This window comes from Cryptococcus depauperatus, chromosome 4, assembly GCF_001720195.1.
Source record: "Cryptococcus depauperatus CBS 7841 chromosome 4, complete sequence".
Taxonomy (NCBI): domain Eukaryota; kingdom Fungi; phylum Basidiomycota; class Tremellomycetes; order Tremellales; family Cryptococcaceae; genus Cryptococcus; species Cryptococcus depauperatus.
The window spans coordinates 709,561-722,739 of record NC_089471.1 but is presented as its reverse complement, the minus strand read 5'-3'; the positions used below and the strand labels follow the sequence as shown (position 1 = coordinate 722,739).

General features: G+C 44.9%; 8 protein-coding genes across 8 annotated transcripts; 4 read left to right on the top strand and 4 right to left on the bottom strand.

Annotated features, from left to right (window-relative positions):
* Positions 1–122: 122 nt before the first annotated feature.
* On the bottom strand, positions 123–2,689 carry L203_103577 (uncharacterized protein; the record flags this gene model as incomplete). The annotated part of the gene is made up of 7 exons (XM_066212974.1): positions 123–461; positions 523–640; positions 687–1,048; positions 1,094–1,784; positions 1,831–2,074; positions 2,117–2,281; positions 2,326–2,689. The coding sequence occupies 7 exons, from the start codon at positions 2,687–2,689 to the stop codon at positions 123–125; spliced, it is 2,283 nt and encodes a 760-aa protein (XP_066069071.1).
* A 148-nt stretch (positions 2,690–2,837) lies between these two features.
* On the top strand, positions 2,838–3,793 carry L203_103576 (uncharacterized protein; the record flags this gene model as incomplete). Its single annotated transcript, XM_066212973.1, has 5 exons — positions 2,838–2,843; positions 2,887–3,198; positions 3,243–3,483; positions 3,530–3,677; positions 3,727–3,793. The coding sequence occupies 5 exons, from the start codon at positions 2,838–2,840 to the stop codon at positions 3,791–3,793; spliced, it is 774 nt and encodes a 257-aa protein (XP_066069070.1).
* Positions 3,794–3,951: 158 nt separating this feature from the next.
* Positions 3,952–4,584, bottom strand: L203_103575 (uncharacterized protein; the record flags this gene model as incomplete). Its single annotated transcript, XM_066212972.1, has 4 exons — positions 3,952–4,014; positions 4,069–4,254; positions 4,305–4,377; positions 4,430–4,584. 4 exons carry the CDS (start codon positions 4,582–4,584, stop codon positions 3,952–3,954), a joined length of 477 nt encoding a protein of 158 aa, XP_066069069.1.
* Positions 4,585–4,736: 152 nt separating this feature from the next.
* Positions 4,737–6,225, top strand: L203_103574 (uncharacterized protein; the record flags this gene model as incomplete). The annotated part of the gene is made up of 5 exons (XM_066212971.1): positions 4,737–4,773; positions 4,821–4,852; positions 4,894–4,987; positions 5,042–5,329; positions 5,375–6,225. 5 exons carry the CDS (start codon positions 4,737–4,739, stop codon positions 6,223–6,225), a joined length of 1,302 nt encoding a protein of 433 aa, XP_066069068.1.
* Positions 6,226–6,388: 163 nt separating this feature from the next.
* On the top strand, positions 6,389–7,186 carry L203_103573 (inosine triphosphate pyrophosphatase; the record flags this gene model as incomplete). Its single annotated transcript, XM_066212970.1, has 5 exons — positions 6,389–6,401; positions 6,455–6,550; positions 6,600–6,664; positions 6,711–6,816; positions 6,891–7,186. The coding sequence occupies 5 exons, from the start codon at positions 6,389–6,391 to the stop codon at positions 7,184–7,186; spliced, it is 576 nt and encodes a 191-aa protein (XP_066069067.1).
* A 98-nt stretch (positions 7,187–7,284) lies between these two features.
* Positions 7,285–8,456, bottom strand: L203_103572 (uncharacterized protein; the record flags this gene model as incomplete). Its single annotated transcript, XM_066212969.1, has 3 exons — positions 7,285–8,026; positions 8,072–8,093; positions 8,141–8,456. 3 exons carry the CDS (start codon positions 8,454–8,456, stop codon positions 7,285–7,287), a joined length of 1,080 nt encoding a protein of 359 aa, XP_066069066.1.
* A 111-nt stretch (positions 8,457–8,567) lies between these two features.
* On the top strand, positions 8,568–9,982 carry L203_103571 (uncharacterized protein; the record flags this gene model as incomplete). Its single annotated transcript, XM_066212968.1, has 7 exons — positions 8,568–8,622; positions 8,671–8,753; positions 8,798–9,157; positions 9,205–9,379; positions 9,426–9,511; positions 9,559–9,847; positions 9,894–9,982. The coding sequence occupies 7 exons, from the start codon at positions 8,568–8,570 to the stop codon at positions 9,980–9,982; spliced, it is 1,137 nt and encodes a 378-aa protein (XP_066069065.1).
* A 112-nt stretch (positions 9,983–10,094) lies between these two features.
* Positions 10,095–13,034, bottom strand: L203_103570 (uncharacterized protein; the record flags this gene model as incomplete). The annotated part of the gene is made up of 9 exons (XM_066212967.1): positions 10,095–10,126; positions 10,171–10,405; positions 10,462–10,608; positions 10,670–10,971; positions 11,024–11,088; positions 11,137–11,744; positions 11,793–11,966; positions 12,014–12,381; positions 12,431–13,034. The coding sequence occupies 9 exons, from the start codon at positions 13,032–13,034 to the stop codon at positions 10,095–10,097; spliced, it is 2,535 nt and encodes an 844-aa protein (XP_066069064.1).
* Between the last annotated feature and the right edge of the window lie 145 nt (positions 13,035–13,179).

Sequence of the window (13,179 nt, the reverse complement as noted above, 5' to 3'; positions counted from 1 at the left end):
CATACACTTCCTTTGTCGACCTTTGTAACAAAGGACGGATGAGAAAGGCAATATTCGTAACCTGATGTGATTAATCTTGGACCCAAAACAATTATATACCTTTTGTATTACTTTCTTTCTGCTTATTCTTCTTCGTCTACATCATCCCCATTGGCCAATAGAACAGCGTTGATTGCACTCTCCAACTTGGGCGCCAGTTCTCTCGCGTTTGTGAACGCCACAGTTGCTTCTCTCCTTTTGTCCTTTTTCAGATAACATTTGCCTAGTAGAAAAAAAATGTTGGCTTCATCTGGTGCTTGACGTGCAAGGGGCTCAAGGGACAAGATGGCTTCATCGTATCTTTGGAGAGCGACGAGCGCGCGAATGCGTTTGAATTGGACCATGGGCGACTGAGGAGCATATTTTGAAGCACGTTCGTAGAAATGAATAGCCTGTACAATATCGTCGGATTTCTCCAATGCCTACTCGCACGAGCATCTCAATAACCCGCGCTTCCCAAGATAACTTTGATGAGGGACGTACCATACCAATACAACAGAGTAAAACTGGATTTGTCGGATTAATTTCTATAGCTCTCTTGAAATGATGTTCCGCATATCTCGGTTTATCCGTCTTGAGATAGACGAGGCCCATCCCATACCTACTTTCATAAGCATTCGCTCTCTATCACCCAAAAGCATTCATACCAAGCATTGTAATGTCTCGCGTCTGTCCTGATCGCTGTTCGATAGAACGCTAAGGCACGTTCATACTCTTCCATCTCAACCGCCTCATACCCACAGAGAGTCCAGGCATACGCACATCCTGGGTCTACCTGCGTCGCCCTCCTAAAACACCTCATCGCTTCATCGTGATCTCTCTGAAGTGAGAGCGAGTTACCTACAGCAATCCATGCTTGTGGAGATGTACGGCTGATGGAGATGAGTGTTTGTGAGAGGTGTGAAAGTGTAGGAAGGTCAGAAAGATGCCAGAGGAGAGTAGAGTGTTGTTCCATAGATTGAAGACGATAAGGCTCAAGATGTTGAAGAAAGGTGAATGCTCGTCGAGCCTAATCCAAATAAGCTTTCAAACACGAAAATAGATGGTGGCTCACCATGGCGTAGTTGGCAATCTCGTAGAATGCTCTTGCCAAAATATCCATAGCCCAGGCTGATGTCTTTAATTCGTCTGGTAACATGTCGACCTCTTTGATTGCTTGTTGACATTGGTACACACTAAGACTTCTATACACTCTTGCGCATTTTCTAAGAATATCGCGTAAATAATCATCTGCAAGTTTTTGATGAATTGCATCAACCATTTCCTGCGATTGAGGAAAATTTGACGGCGGCGGTGGGGGAGGTGAGGGAAGGTCGGTTGATGTAGATGATGCAGCAGAACGTGAACGGCTTGAGCGATGAGTAGGTCCTTTTTGAGCAGGGGCGGGTTTTGAAGTCGTTTTGAGACGAGAGCTTCTTCTAATGGACGACATGTCTTCTTCATACTTGTCCCTTCCAGAGGCGACGCCATTGGGCCGTAATTCTCGCGCAAGAGGCAGAGGCATGCTATTGCTGATTTGACTCTGAGGTGTTTCGACAGGTCTCTTTAAGAGATCTTTACCGCGAGGACGTTTCATGTTGAGCGACTTTGGAGGAGAGCCATTGTTGTTGGTTGGGCTAGCTGCACTGCCACGCAAAGAAGATGGCAGAAAGCTCGTGGCTTGAGACATAAATGTTGGAAAATGTCTTTTGGAAGATTGATCGCCTGTCAAGGCAAAAGTGGAATCACCCATGGTTGATGAATTACTATGCTCTCGTTGGCTGTATTCTAACCAACAAATGCGCTACTTACTCCCATGATGAAGGGCCCATCAAACCTAGCTTTCGTTCCCCGTTACCTTGATTAGCGACATCAGGCGTAAATAAACCCCCGCTATTACTCTCTTCTGCTTGTCTCAATACGCCTACCACAGATTCCACCGGCGATTTTTGTCTGTGAAGATTAGGAGACAGAGGTGGGCGCGATGAGCGCGAAGTATTGGACCGCGATAGTGCAGGAGGATTGGAAAAAAATGAATCTGCCGCTGGAGGGGCACCTTGTTTATGTCAGTTGGACCAACAGTAGAGTACTGGCATACCAATGTCGCATAACCCAGTGAAGGCTTCCCATAACCAAGGATCCTCTTCCAAGGCCTTTTTGTAATTCTCTATAGCAGCTTCTGATGCTTTGCTCTTGTACGAAAGGTTTGCGAGGAGAAGAAATGCTGAAGCAGGAGTTGAAGTTGGCGACGGAATGATTATATCTGTTACTATTAGCTCAGCCTATTCGTAATGAAGCATTACTAACTTGTTGGTGTACATCTCTTCACAGCTCTCGCCAATACAGACTGGCCTTCTGAATATCTTCCGAGATGTTGGCAACATTTAGCAACCACGAACGCACATCCATAGCATGGCTTTTCGGTATCTTCAATCACAAAGTCGGCATCAAGATCAAGTTTATCCAGTCCGGTAGAGTCTCTGACTAGAAATATGGCCGAGTATGGCTCCCCAGCCTGCAAGAAAGCGAGGGCAAGGGCGTGGAGAGACTCATGGTCGCTATCTGTTGATGGGGCAAGAGAGTGCCATAAGCGAGCATAAAACAGAGCGGTTTGAGGCTGTTGAGTGGTTGAAAGTTGTTGTAAACGTTTGGTAACGTATTTGGAAAGCATTCTATGATTATCTAAAAAGTTGAAAGTAATCACGATGTAATATTTGTGATAAATAGACATTTTTAATGATTTGTTAATTACGTTTGCTGTTATTTATTTTCCCCTTTCCACGCCATTTCTTTTTTTTCTTCTACTTTCTCAAATCACCATGAATGTAAGTTTCTTTTCAACAAACTCTCTATAACTTTCCATAGCAGTTACGATATACTTTTGCTGATTCTTGTTCTCCTCAGCAGCAGCAAGAACCCCCAACGACTGGCCCAGGCTCAGGTTTCCCACCGAAATCAGGTTTACAAGGCCTTCAGCCAAACATGACTCCAGGTGCAGGTATACGCGGTGGTCTTCCTGCAGAAAACAATATGGCCCATATTGTCAAAGAGAACGCAAATGTATACTCTAGGAAATTTCAAGCTTTTCTAGACAGATCGACTCCTCACGTACTGGAAAGATGGCTCTTCACTATGGGCCTGTTTATCATTTTTTCTCTGAATGTCATCATCAGGCAGGGTGTAAGCGCTTTCAAACGCTCAGGGACAGACTGATGTTGTGCTAGTGGTATATCGTATGTTACGCTCTCGCCATCTACATGCTCAACCTTTTCCTTGCGTTTTTGCAACCTCGATTCGACCCTTCGCTCGCCGATGATCTTGCTGCGGATGATGTTGAGGAAGGTGCACCTGGGCTACCTGGTGCGGGCACTTCTAAAGGTCCTGGTGGCTTGTCTGGATTGCTACACGGGTTCTCAGATGGCCGAGATGATGAAGAGTTTAGGCCATTTATCAGGCGCCTTCCGGGTCAGTTGTGTCTTGACCATGCGTAGCGTTTGCTAATACGGCACAGAATTCAAATTCTGGTATTCCGGTACCAAAGCGAACGTCATTGCTCTTCTCTGCACCATCACTCGTGCTACTGATGTCCCCGTTTACTGGCCAATTCTTTTAATCTATTTTTTGACATTGTTTGGTTTGACCATGAGGAGGCAGATTCAGTAAGTTTCTTATCTTTTGCCCATCCATCGGCTGATATGTGGACTACAGGCATATGATCAAGTACAAATATGTGCCATTTGACCTTGGAAAGAAGACGCGGTACGGAAGAAAATAGATTAGTTTTCGACTAAAATCAGAGTAGGGCTATGGATGTAGAAAAGCGAGTAGATGGAATGAGACAATAGAACATTCGGCAACTTTGGCATGAATCTTTTGGCTTTTATCCATTCCATTGATTTCCACAATCAAAAGAAATCCATGAATACTTGCTATTTACAAGATCTTTCTATCTGTCATGACGCGTACAATACAACCAACACCCGCTGTTTCCGTCAACTATGAGAATTTTAGCATTGGTCTATACCGCTCGGAATGAAAACACTGCCTGACCTTTTCATGCCATGTCAATAGAACACTACCGCTAATCTCTCCACTCTGGCCAAGTGCTGCCATGCCTTTGTAAAGATATGCCATGAGACGATCCTGCTGTACTTGGTCGAGATTCCTGACCAGAGACGGAATGTCCGTCGAGCGGGTTGAATTGAGTATCAAAAGTAGAGCCGAGGTTGTCAAGTTCTAATACACTCATTGGCGATGATTGATACCCATAGACCAGTCCAACAAACCTTGGCTTCATCGACGCCTTCGCCGTAGGGTGGATCCGTCAGGATGGTACTGAGCGCGCCAGCAGTATCTCCTCTGCATGCATTGTCAGCTCCTTGTCCTGTCTTGCCCTGTCCTATACACCTACCTACTAACCAACCCCCTCACGTCTCCACTCCTCTTTTGAGCATCACTCAATACACCCTCAGGACCACGCGGGTCTGGATCATACAAGTCCGAGGGAAGAAGGACGTCTTCTTCCAGAGCATCGATATTTATTCCTCGAAATGCAAAGTCAGCCATTGAGCTTTTATCGTTTTTGTTTAAAGTTGTCGTTTGAAAGAGAAAAGTGGAAGAGGCGTGTAAAGTGAGGGGGTAAAACAAATTATAACTTATAATGACCTTTTTGAATTCATCTTTATTTTATAAAATATTCTCCAAGCTGTTAATTCAAGATGGCAAAAAAGAGTCATAACCCTGCGGACGCATACCGTAGGTGTTTCAACAGATTGTACGTAGCAAGCTGACAGGCAGGATAGGCAAGCAGCTCAAGGCAAAAGAGCTTAAAAAGGTATATACCTATACTTGAAGGTTATAGCTGATTTACAGTAGAACAAAGAAGCAAGACAAAAGGCGAGAGATAATCAAACTGCCAAGAAAAATACAAGGGAACTCGAAGCGGAATTGCGATCACTTCAATCTTTGAGTATGCAGTTGGCCAATGACTTGTCTGAGCAAGTATTCTGACATATATAATTAGATGATCAATCAAACAAGAACCGGATAGCAGAACTTGAGAAGGAATTGAAATACATCAACAAGCTCAAAGAGAAACACGTTGCTGAACATCCCGAAGACCATGACAAGATATACCATATTCGACGCAAGACGGAACATGAAGACGAGGATGCCGAAGGTTCCAGTTCCGGTGCAGGATATCTGTATGATGAGATGGGAAGGCTGAGAGACCCAAAGAAAAGTGTATACTACGATCCTGTATATAATCCTTTCGGCGTGCCTCCTCCAGGAATGCCGTACAAGGAGAAAAGTAAGTTTTCCACTTTGTCTCAAGATTGCTGCTAATAGGACGCAGCACCAGAAGAAGAGAGCGAAGACGATAGCGACAGCGATATTGTGATGCCTGAAGGTCCTCCACCAGAAAACTCTGATGGAAGTGATGAGTCGGATGATTTGAGCGATATCCCACTCCCTGAAGGACCACCTCCTCCCAAACCTGTTTCTGCTCATCCCCCACCGCCTATACCATCCGGTCCGCCTTTTCCATCTCATCCTCCTGGCTTCCCTCAATCAAGTGGTGCGCCGCCTTTCTATCCACAACCACCACCCATGAGCATTCCTCTGCCTTGGGGTCAACTTCCTCCCCAGCCACAATCCCAGCCCTTCAGACCCAATGTAGGATTTAGACCGCCCGCTTCCAGAACACTTGATGTAACACAAACATCCTCAAACCCGCAAAATGGCAATGCTGGTACTCCATACCAAGCTCAACGGATCACGCAAGCAAACTTGCCTGTTCGTCCAGCAACGAGCAATGAGTTCTCATCAACAGTGTCCAACACCAAGTCAACATCAGCTTCGGCTGAGATATCGGCTGAGCCAGTCCTCCGTGATCTTCGCAAAGAGGCCACTGTCTTTATTCCACGCGGCATCAAACGTCGTCAAGGTCAAACCGGTTCAGGCGGAACGGGAGGCTCAGGAGTAGGCAGGGTTGTGGTCAATGCTGCGCCAGGTGGAGGTGAAATAGACGAGGATGGAGACCAGCTTAAGCGCAAGGAGGCCAGAGTGGGATTAATGAGTAAATTAAGTGGAGTTCTTGGAGCGCCAGACATTACACCGTCGACTACTACCAAAACCAATGAAACGTCCAAGAATGTGGATGATGATTACCAAAAGTTTTTAGAAGGGCTAAAAGATCTTACATAGAATTTTTCATGGGTTGTAGAGCGATGAAAGCCTTTGAACTGTGTGGTGGTATATGATATATGAAGTCTGGCGGAGATCAGTGTATGTCCAGCCTTGGCCGATATTACTTTGATGTAATTCTTTTTGTTTATACTTTTCAACTTTTATCTCAAAATTAAACCAAATGTCATCTTTTGGTAAACAAAATCTTACATTCTCCATAGCCCAATCGTAATGCTGACTTGAACAGTCTTTGTTACCGGTAATGCCAATAAGCTCCGTGAAGTCAAGGCTATCCTCGCTGCAGGTGGAAGTGGTATTGGATGTACTAACCAGGCCGTTGACGGTCTGTAGTCTCATTTGGCAGTTTTATACGATGTACTGACAGCATCTAGTGCCCGAGGTACAAGGTACTACCCAAGAAGTTGCCATTGCTAAAGTTAAAGCAGCTGCTGAAAAGGTCACCTTGATTTCTACATCTGCTGCAAGCTTATACAAAGATATAGCTAGGTACTGCATGTGTGACGGAAGATACTGCGCTGTGCTTTGAGTCTCTGAGTGGTTTACCTGGGCCTTACATCAAGGATTTTATGGCAAAACTTGGCCATGAAGGTATGCTTTTATATTTCTGTGACAAACCCCATGTTGGATTGTACTGATGCTACATTGATGACTTGTACAAATAGGCCTCAACACCCTTCTGTCTGGATTCCCTTCAAAGCGTGCGACTGCTCTGTGTACATTTGCCTATTCACCAGGTCCAGGTCAAGAGCCCATCTTGTTTGAAGGTCGAACCGAAGGCATCATCGTTCCTGCTCGTGGGCCTGCGAATTTTGGATGGGATCCCATATTCCAACCGTCTGAGGCCAATGGTAGGACATACGCAGAAATGGATGGCGAAGAAAAGAACAAAATCTCCCATCGATATAGAGCGCTAGAAAAGCTCAAGGAGTATCTGAGTGCGCAAGAGAAAGAGGCGTAGAGCAAGGACGAAGTGAGTGGGATGAGAGAAGTCGTAGAAAGTCAGTATTGGACGAGGTATGAGCGAATTGACGTCGAAGCTTGTGTAGCTGTATGCAGTCAGTGAGATAGCAGAAGCACAAAACTTACCGCCTCTTGGTCCAAGACGATGGCTTCTAACTTTTGCCAAAAAAGACTACCTTTTTCGAGATCAGCCAACCATTTCTCCCAAAATTCCAGTCTTTGACGATCCAGTCTGCATCGGCCCATCTCTTTCAATATATTCGAGACATTCTCTTCTGTATCTCCTGTCAACATTTCATTCAGCCTTGGCCACTCGCTTCTCTCATGCCCTTCTTTCTTTTCCCTCCCTGCCTTTTGCCCAGGTAATATGGGTGCTGCACTCTGGTCATGCACGCAAGCCAGTTCTTCCACAGGTCCAGCTTTGATCCGCCTCAGACGTATCCATTCTCTCCTCCGCACCCAGCCAAACCATCCCAGGTTTCCCGCATGGCTTCTCCACCCATTCTTTCTAAACCAACCATTATACCTCCAACCCACTTCATCTGTTCCATTACGCATATTTACCATCCACGGTGTTAGATATTCCCATCGAGGGCTTGGCGGATGGAATGATTCTAATGTGTAGGAAGTTTTGTTTGACTGAGCAGGTTGGGATGATTTGGGTTGGGATCTGCCATTGCTCGGGTTACTGACAGGTTGTACAGGAGGATTAAAGGAAGGATCTCTGAGAGAAAAAGAAGAGCCCGATGGGATAGGTCGATTCGGACGGGAGAATGCGGATGGATCGGCTGGCAGTAGGGTTCGAGAAGAATAATATGCCGCTCCAAGAATATAAATACTGGAGAAGGATGAGCTTGTTTCCTATCAGCATCACTCGGCTTACCCTCTCTGGTTCTCAAACAAAACTAATGACTTTCAGCATCTTCTACAGACCCCAACGCAGTGGACATACCATCCCACACATACTGTGGCTCCAAATCATTTCCCAGTTGATCCAGATTGACCTCTTGACCACCCGCATCTCGCGTCCACTGACTGACCAGCTTGATAGGGTCGTCCATGGTAGTTTGAAGCCCCTCGATGTCCGAGTCCTCCTCTGGCGTTGCAAGTTCTTCAACAGCTGCTGGACGAGCATTTTGGCTCTTCTTAGCCTGCCGAAAGTCTCTCAGGATGGAAGTCAACGAGTGCCTCCTACGAATGGCGAGAGCGCTTTGGATAGCATTATTTTCGTCTTGAGTTGGACGAGTTGTTGTAGCGGAATGGTTCATTTATCAAAAGAATGTGGAAAGGTAAAATGTAAATAAAAAAGATAGAATTCTTAATACGTCATCTTTTCTTTCTTTCTTCTTTCTTCTTTTACATCTCCATTTCTAACGATTATGATTGCTCCATATAACATTTCTCCAGGAATTGGAGTAGGTATATTCCAAATCGGTAAGCATCGTTGCTCTTCTGTCACTATGCTGGGCTAAAGGACAACAGGTGATACTCTTTGGCACATCCTTGATCTATTGAGGACTCACAAGAACGATTACCCAAAGTTTGACGTTTCTTGGGATGCTCAGGTATGAGAACGCTCCATAGACGAATATCTGCTGACGGTATACAGAGGCCTCATACATCAGCAGTGGTTATTCATTTAGCTCAGCTCACATTATACTTTCCAGCTCCATCCCAGCTATTGACACTCATCTCTTTCCCATCGTTGCTTTTGCCTAACCTTACGCTTATTTATGAAACCCAGGTTCTCGCCTCTCCAGATCAGCCGCTAACAAGGGCAAGGGTGGCAAGGATACTGGGACCGACATTTGCTAATGAAGGGAGAGATCTGGTGTATCCGGGGGTCAAGTTTGAGATGGCAAGCAGTAGTGGTGGAAGCCGGGATGATGTAGTGGAGAAACTTGACATTCAAGTCAAAGAAGGTGAAGAAGTGACGCTTGCGGGTCAGCTTACAAGCTGTATCATCCAGGTCAGTCAGCTTCCCTCTCAATTTGTCATCTCTGACTGTCGTATAAGCCTGGTAAAGGCGTAACGTTATCATTAGCTGGAGATCCAGAACCATTGGAGATTATCATAGGTTCAACGACAGCTCAAGACTTGTTGTTGGACCTTGGTTCACCATTGCGGAAATTTTGGAAAGAAGATGATAGGCTTGAAAGGATGTGGGGAAGAGAGGACGAGGTGGGAGCTTGTAGGTTTGAGTCAAGTGCTTGTCTCCAAACCTGACATTATGGAAGGCTTTTGGAACTATTTTCAATATGGACTCGACTTTTTGATCTCGACAGACAACTTTGTCTCTAAAATTCTCTGCTACTCCAACATTGCAAGTTTTGCTCTCATTCTCTTTCCATGGCCATTAACCTGAAATAGCCTGGAACACCCATGTTTCAACAATACGCTCGTTGTCCCTGGGTCCTGTCGACTACATCTGGGGCACTCAACCTTGCTTCCCCTTCAACCTCTTTTGGAGCTGCTTCTGATTCAGATCCTTCACAGTATATTGATTCTAAAGAGAAACAAGAGAAATATCAAAAAAGAGGAATTTCCAAAAAAGTAGCAGGAGAGGCAATCACCAAAGATTCCGGCAAGGTTCCCATGATGGTTTTAGACAGGGCGGTGGAAGGCGGTTTAGAAGGTGTACAGAATGTAGGAGAGAGTAGTAAGTAGCGAAAAAAGTCTGAGTTGTCATCTAACTTTGTGTATAGGACTGATTGGTCATAAGGGTTTCATCATTGAGGAAGATCAGGTCAGTGGTGGTATTTGCTCTGTTTTGGTCTGGAAAGATACGACATAAAGTCTTTTTACAAGAAATATAAACATACATTATCACGGCATAAAGTTTCCTTCGTCACTATTGTATGTATTCTATTGCATCTCTATACTTTTTTGGTCCATGTATATGCCAGTCAATATGCTAACCACATCTCTGGCGTTAAAACTTACACCAAGTTAGCCAACTACGCGAAATACCTCAACACTCACTCTTTTGCATTGCTTTCCAAGTGGCAATTGCTGTGGTTATCTGCCACTTGTTCAATTTCTCCACGTTTCCTCTTCTCAACAACATGTCTGGATTATCCATATCTCCTTCTGATATAATCTCGTCTAACTGTATTTCATGAGCTAGGAATGTGGAGAAAACGTGTGAGCGTAATGGGGAACGTCGAACGTCAGAAGACCGAGGAGGACGGAAAGACAGTAAAGGGGAGTATATTTTCTGGTTTTGTTCAATTATTAGCAAACTATGAGTCGTTTGAGTCGAAAGACACTTACCGTGCAGAACACAACCATATTGGTAACTTCATTTGATCCCTGGTTGGTTTCGAAACCGTCCCCGAATGCGCGACACTGTGGAAAGACAGAGAGAAGAGTGACTAGCACAGCTCTTGACGCCTTGCTCTTTCTTAATCCCACAAAATTCTGCTCATCACAAAAACTTCAGCTATATACCTTCAGGGTGTAGACTAGGCTCGGAACTTACCATGGCGATGATCCCATCTTCTACTACCAACTCGCCCAAGTCCTCCCAAAACTCTTTTGTAAACATTTCCCCCGGTAATGCACCTCCTGTAAAACAATCCTGAATCACATGGGTCCATTTTGGGACTCTCTCCAAAGCTGCCGCATCTTCAGAGCTCAAGGACGGATCAGAAATGTTTGTGCGTGCTATGGTAGCTAATTCAGAGACGAATGAAGCCCCGTCCATAACATTTACACTTGTTAAAAGAGAACTAGGGAGATCAAAGTAAGTTGTTGCAGCAGCGTAGATAGCAGGATCAATCTCTGCCCCTCAAAATGAGCACATGCGCTTCAAAAGATGAAATTGTGAACGTACCGACAATGTCAACGTGATGGCCTCGTCGGATGTAACCCTGTGCAGATATGCCTACTCCTAGACCTCTGTACGCTTATCAGCTCAAGATAGCATGTGGCAGATACACGACATACATTATTAAAGTCCTTTGTGATTCTTCCAAATCCACATCGTCTTCGCCTTCCAAAGTCACTTGTAAATCTGTTGTCAAGGATAGGGTGCGCGCAAGGCTTTCCTTGGTATCAGACCTATGAGCAAGTGTTGCGGCTTCTTGCAAGTTGAATACTGCAAAAATTGAATCCCCCATCTCAACTTTTTTTTGTCCTCCGTCAATCTCTTTTTCACGTATCCACCGACCGCCAAGAATAGAGTGATCGCATCTGAGAAAGCGATAGCCATCTCGAAGGTTGTCGGCAACCACGATTTGACCTGTGATGCTTCGTTCCGACGTATGAACTCTCAATTCTCCACGAGCAGTCACATAGGATTGCGAGCTCGTCGGGCGAAGGTATATGTGTTGTCTCAATGCCAAAATCAATATTGGCAAGCGAAGGAACAGTATAAGTGGTAAAGCACGACGGGGTAGTATAGAAGTGATTTGCTTAATCTTTGCTCTCTTGGAAGAGGATAATTTGAAAGTACTCAAGATTAATTTTTGGGTTTGGCGGGAAAATGGTAATGGCGATACTGAACGTCTGACTAACAGTGAGGTTGCTGTCAAGAGAAGAGAGATGAATAAAATCTAAATGCAGACATGAGTGAACTATTTCATCCTGAACTCGCTACTTACGCTTTTTTCTGGGCTGGGTGTGAACATGTACATGTCATTGGCTAATATCTTATCCCAAATGCGCTCCCCAAACCAAACGTGGAGCATGTAGATCGTTGATCTGATAGAAATGTTGATCAAATTCTTGATCCCATCTGTTGCTTTAGTCGCCGGTGGAATAGGTGACATAAAGTCCTTTACCTGGTAAGCCAACATTCAAGGTGAATGAAAACAATGCTCACAAAACATAATAGTGCAAATCCAAGATTTCCTCCAACTGATATCAACCCCAATATTCCTCTAGCACCCCAAGCACCCCATTCACCTCCAGCAACTCTCCCCGTCAGACTGCCCACTCTTCTACCCCATACGACAATTGACTCTCCACCAAGGGCAGCTAAGCTCAGGCATACACTTGCTGAAATCACATCTCTTGTAGGATGGTGAAGAGTGATAGCCCAGTATAATATAGAAGGAGGGACAGACAGAAAGACGTATAAAGACGGAGTGTGCAAGCTGAGAGGGATAGAGTTGTATAAAGGCGTCAGTAAGATAGTATTGAGGGAGAGTAAGAGGGAGAGGGGAATAATAAACAGTACTGGGACAACATCTAATGACTTGTCAGCGAGTTGTATCACAACAAAGGTTATAAAACGTACAGAGCGATACGTAGCGAATCATCTCCTGCTGCCAAGTCCTAGGCGTTTTGAGACGTGGTCGAGACTTTTCTTTTGAGACTGAATGCTTTCTGCTTTTTGTCTTTTCTTCAGTCTTCACATTCAACGTATCATCCTGTTCTTGCGCTTCAACTTCAGTGGCCTGTCCGTCTTCGCTCTGTATAATGCTTCTTGCAGACCTGGCTGCGCTCGCAGGCGGTGTATCTGGTGCACTCCTTGACTCTGGGCTTTTCGGTGTTTCAGTGGCTTCTGCAGCAGATGCTTCACTGTCTGACTCGTCACTGGCAGCAGCAGAATCCTCCTCCTCTCTCTCTCTCTCTGTCAAGTTATCCTGTTCCGAATCCGGACCAGACTGAGCGTTATACCCACTGACTTCTCCAGAGTCTGATACGGATTCTGAGTCTTCACTATCTCGTTGTCTTGCTGAATCTGAAGAGAGACTATTCTCTGAGTCCGAACCAGATTCCTCAGCCGACGTACTACCTTCTTCAATCACCTCTGATCTTGCTGTAGATGGACCAGCGCTGGTTGTAGGGCTTTCTGTCGAAATATTTGTATTATGAAGATTGGAAGTTGTGTTTGGCATAATGTTTTATATTGTTTTGATACTTGTCTATTATTTTGGGGCCCCGTACTTGGTTATATTACAAAAAGTCGAAAAAATGTATTCGATCACAATGAAATGTAACTTTTATTTATTGTTGTAATATTTTTCTTTGCGAACTTGATAT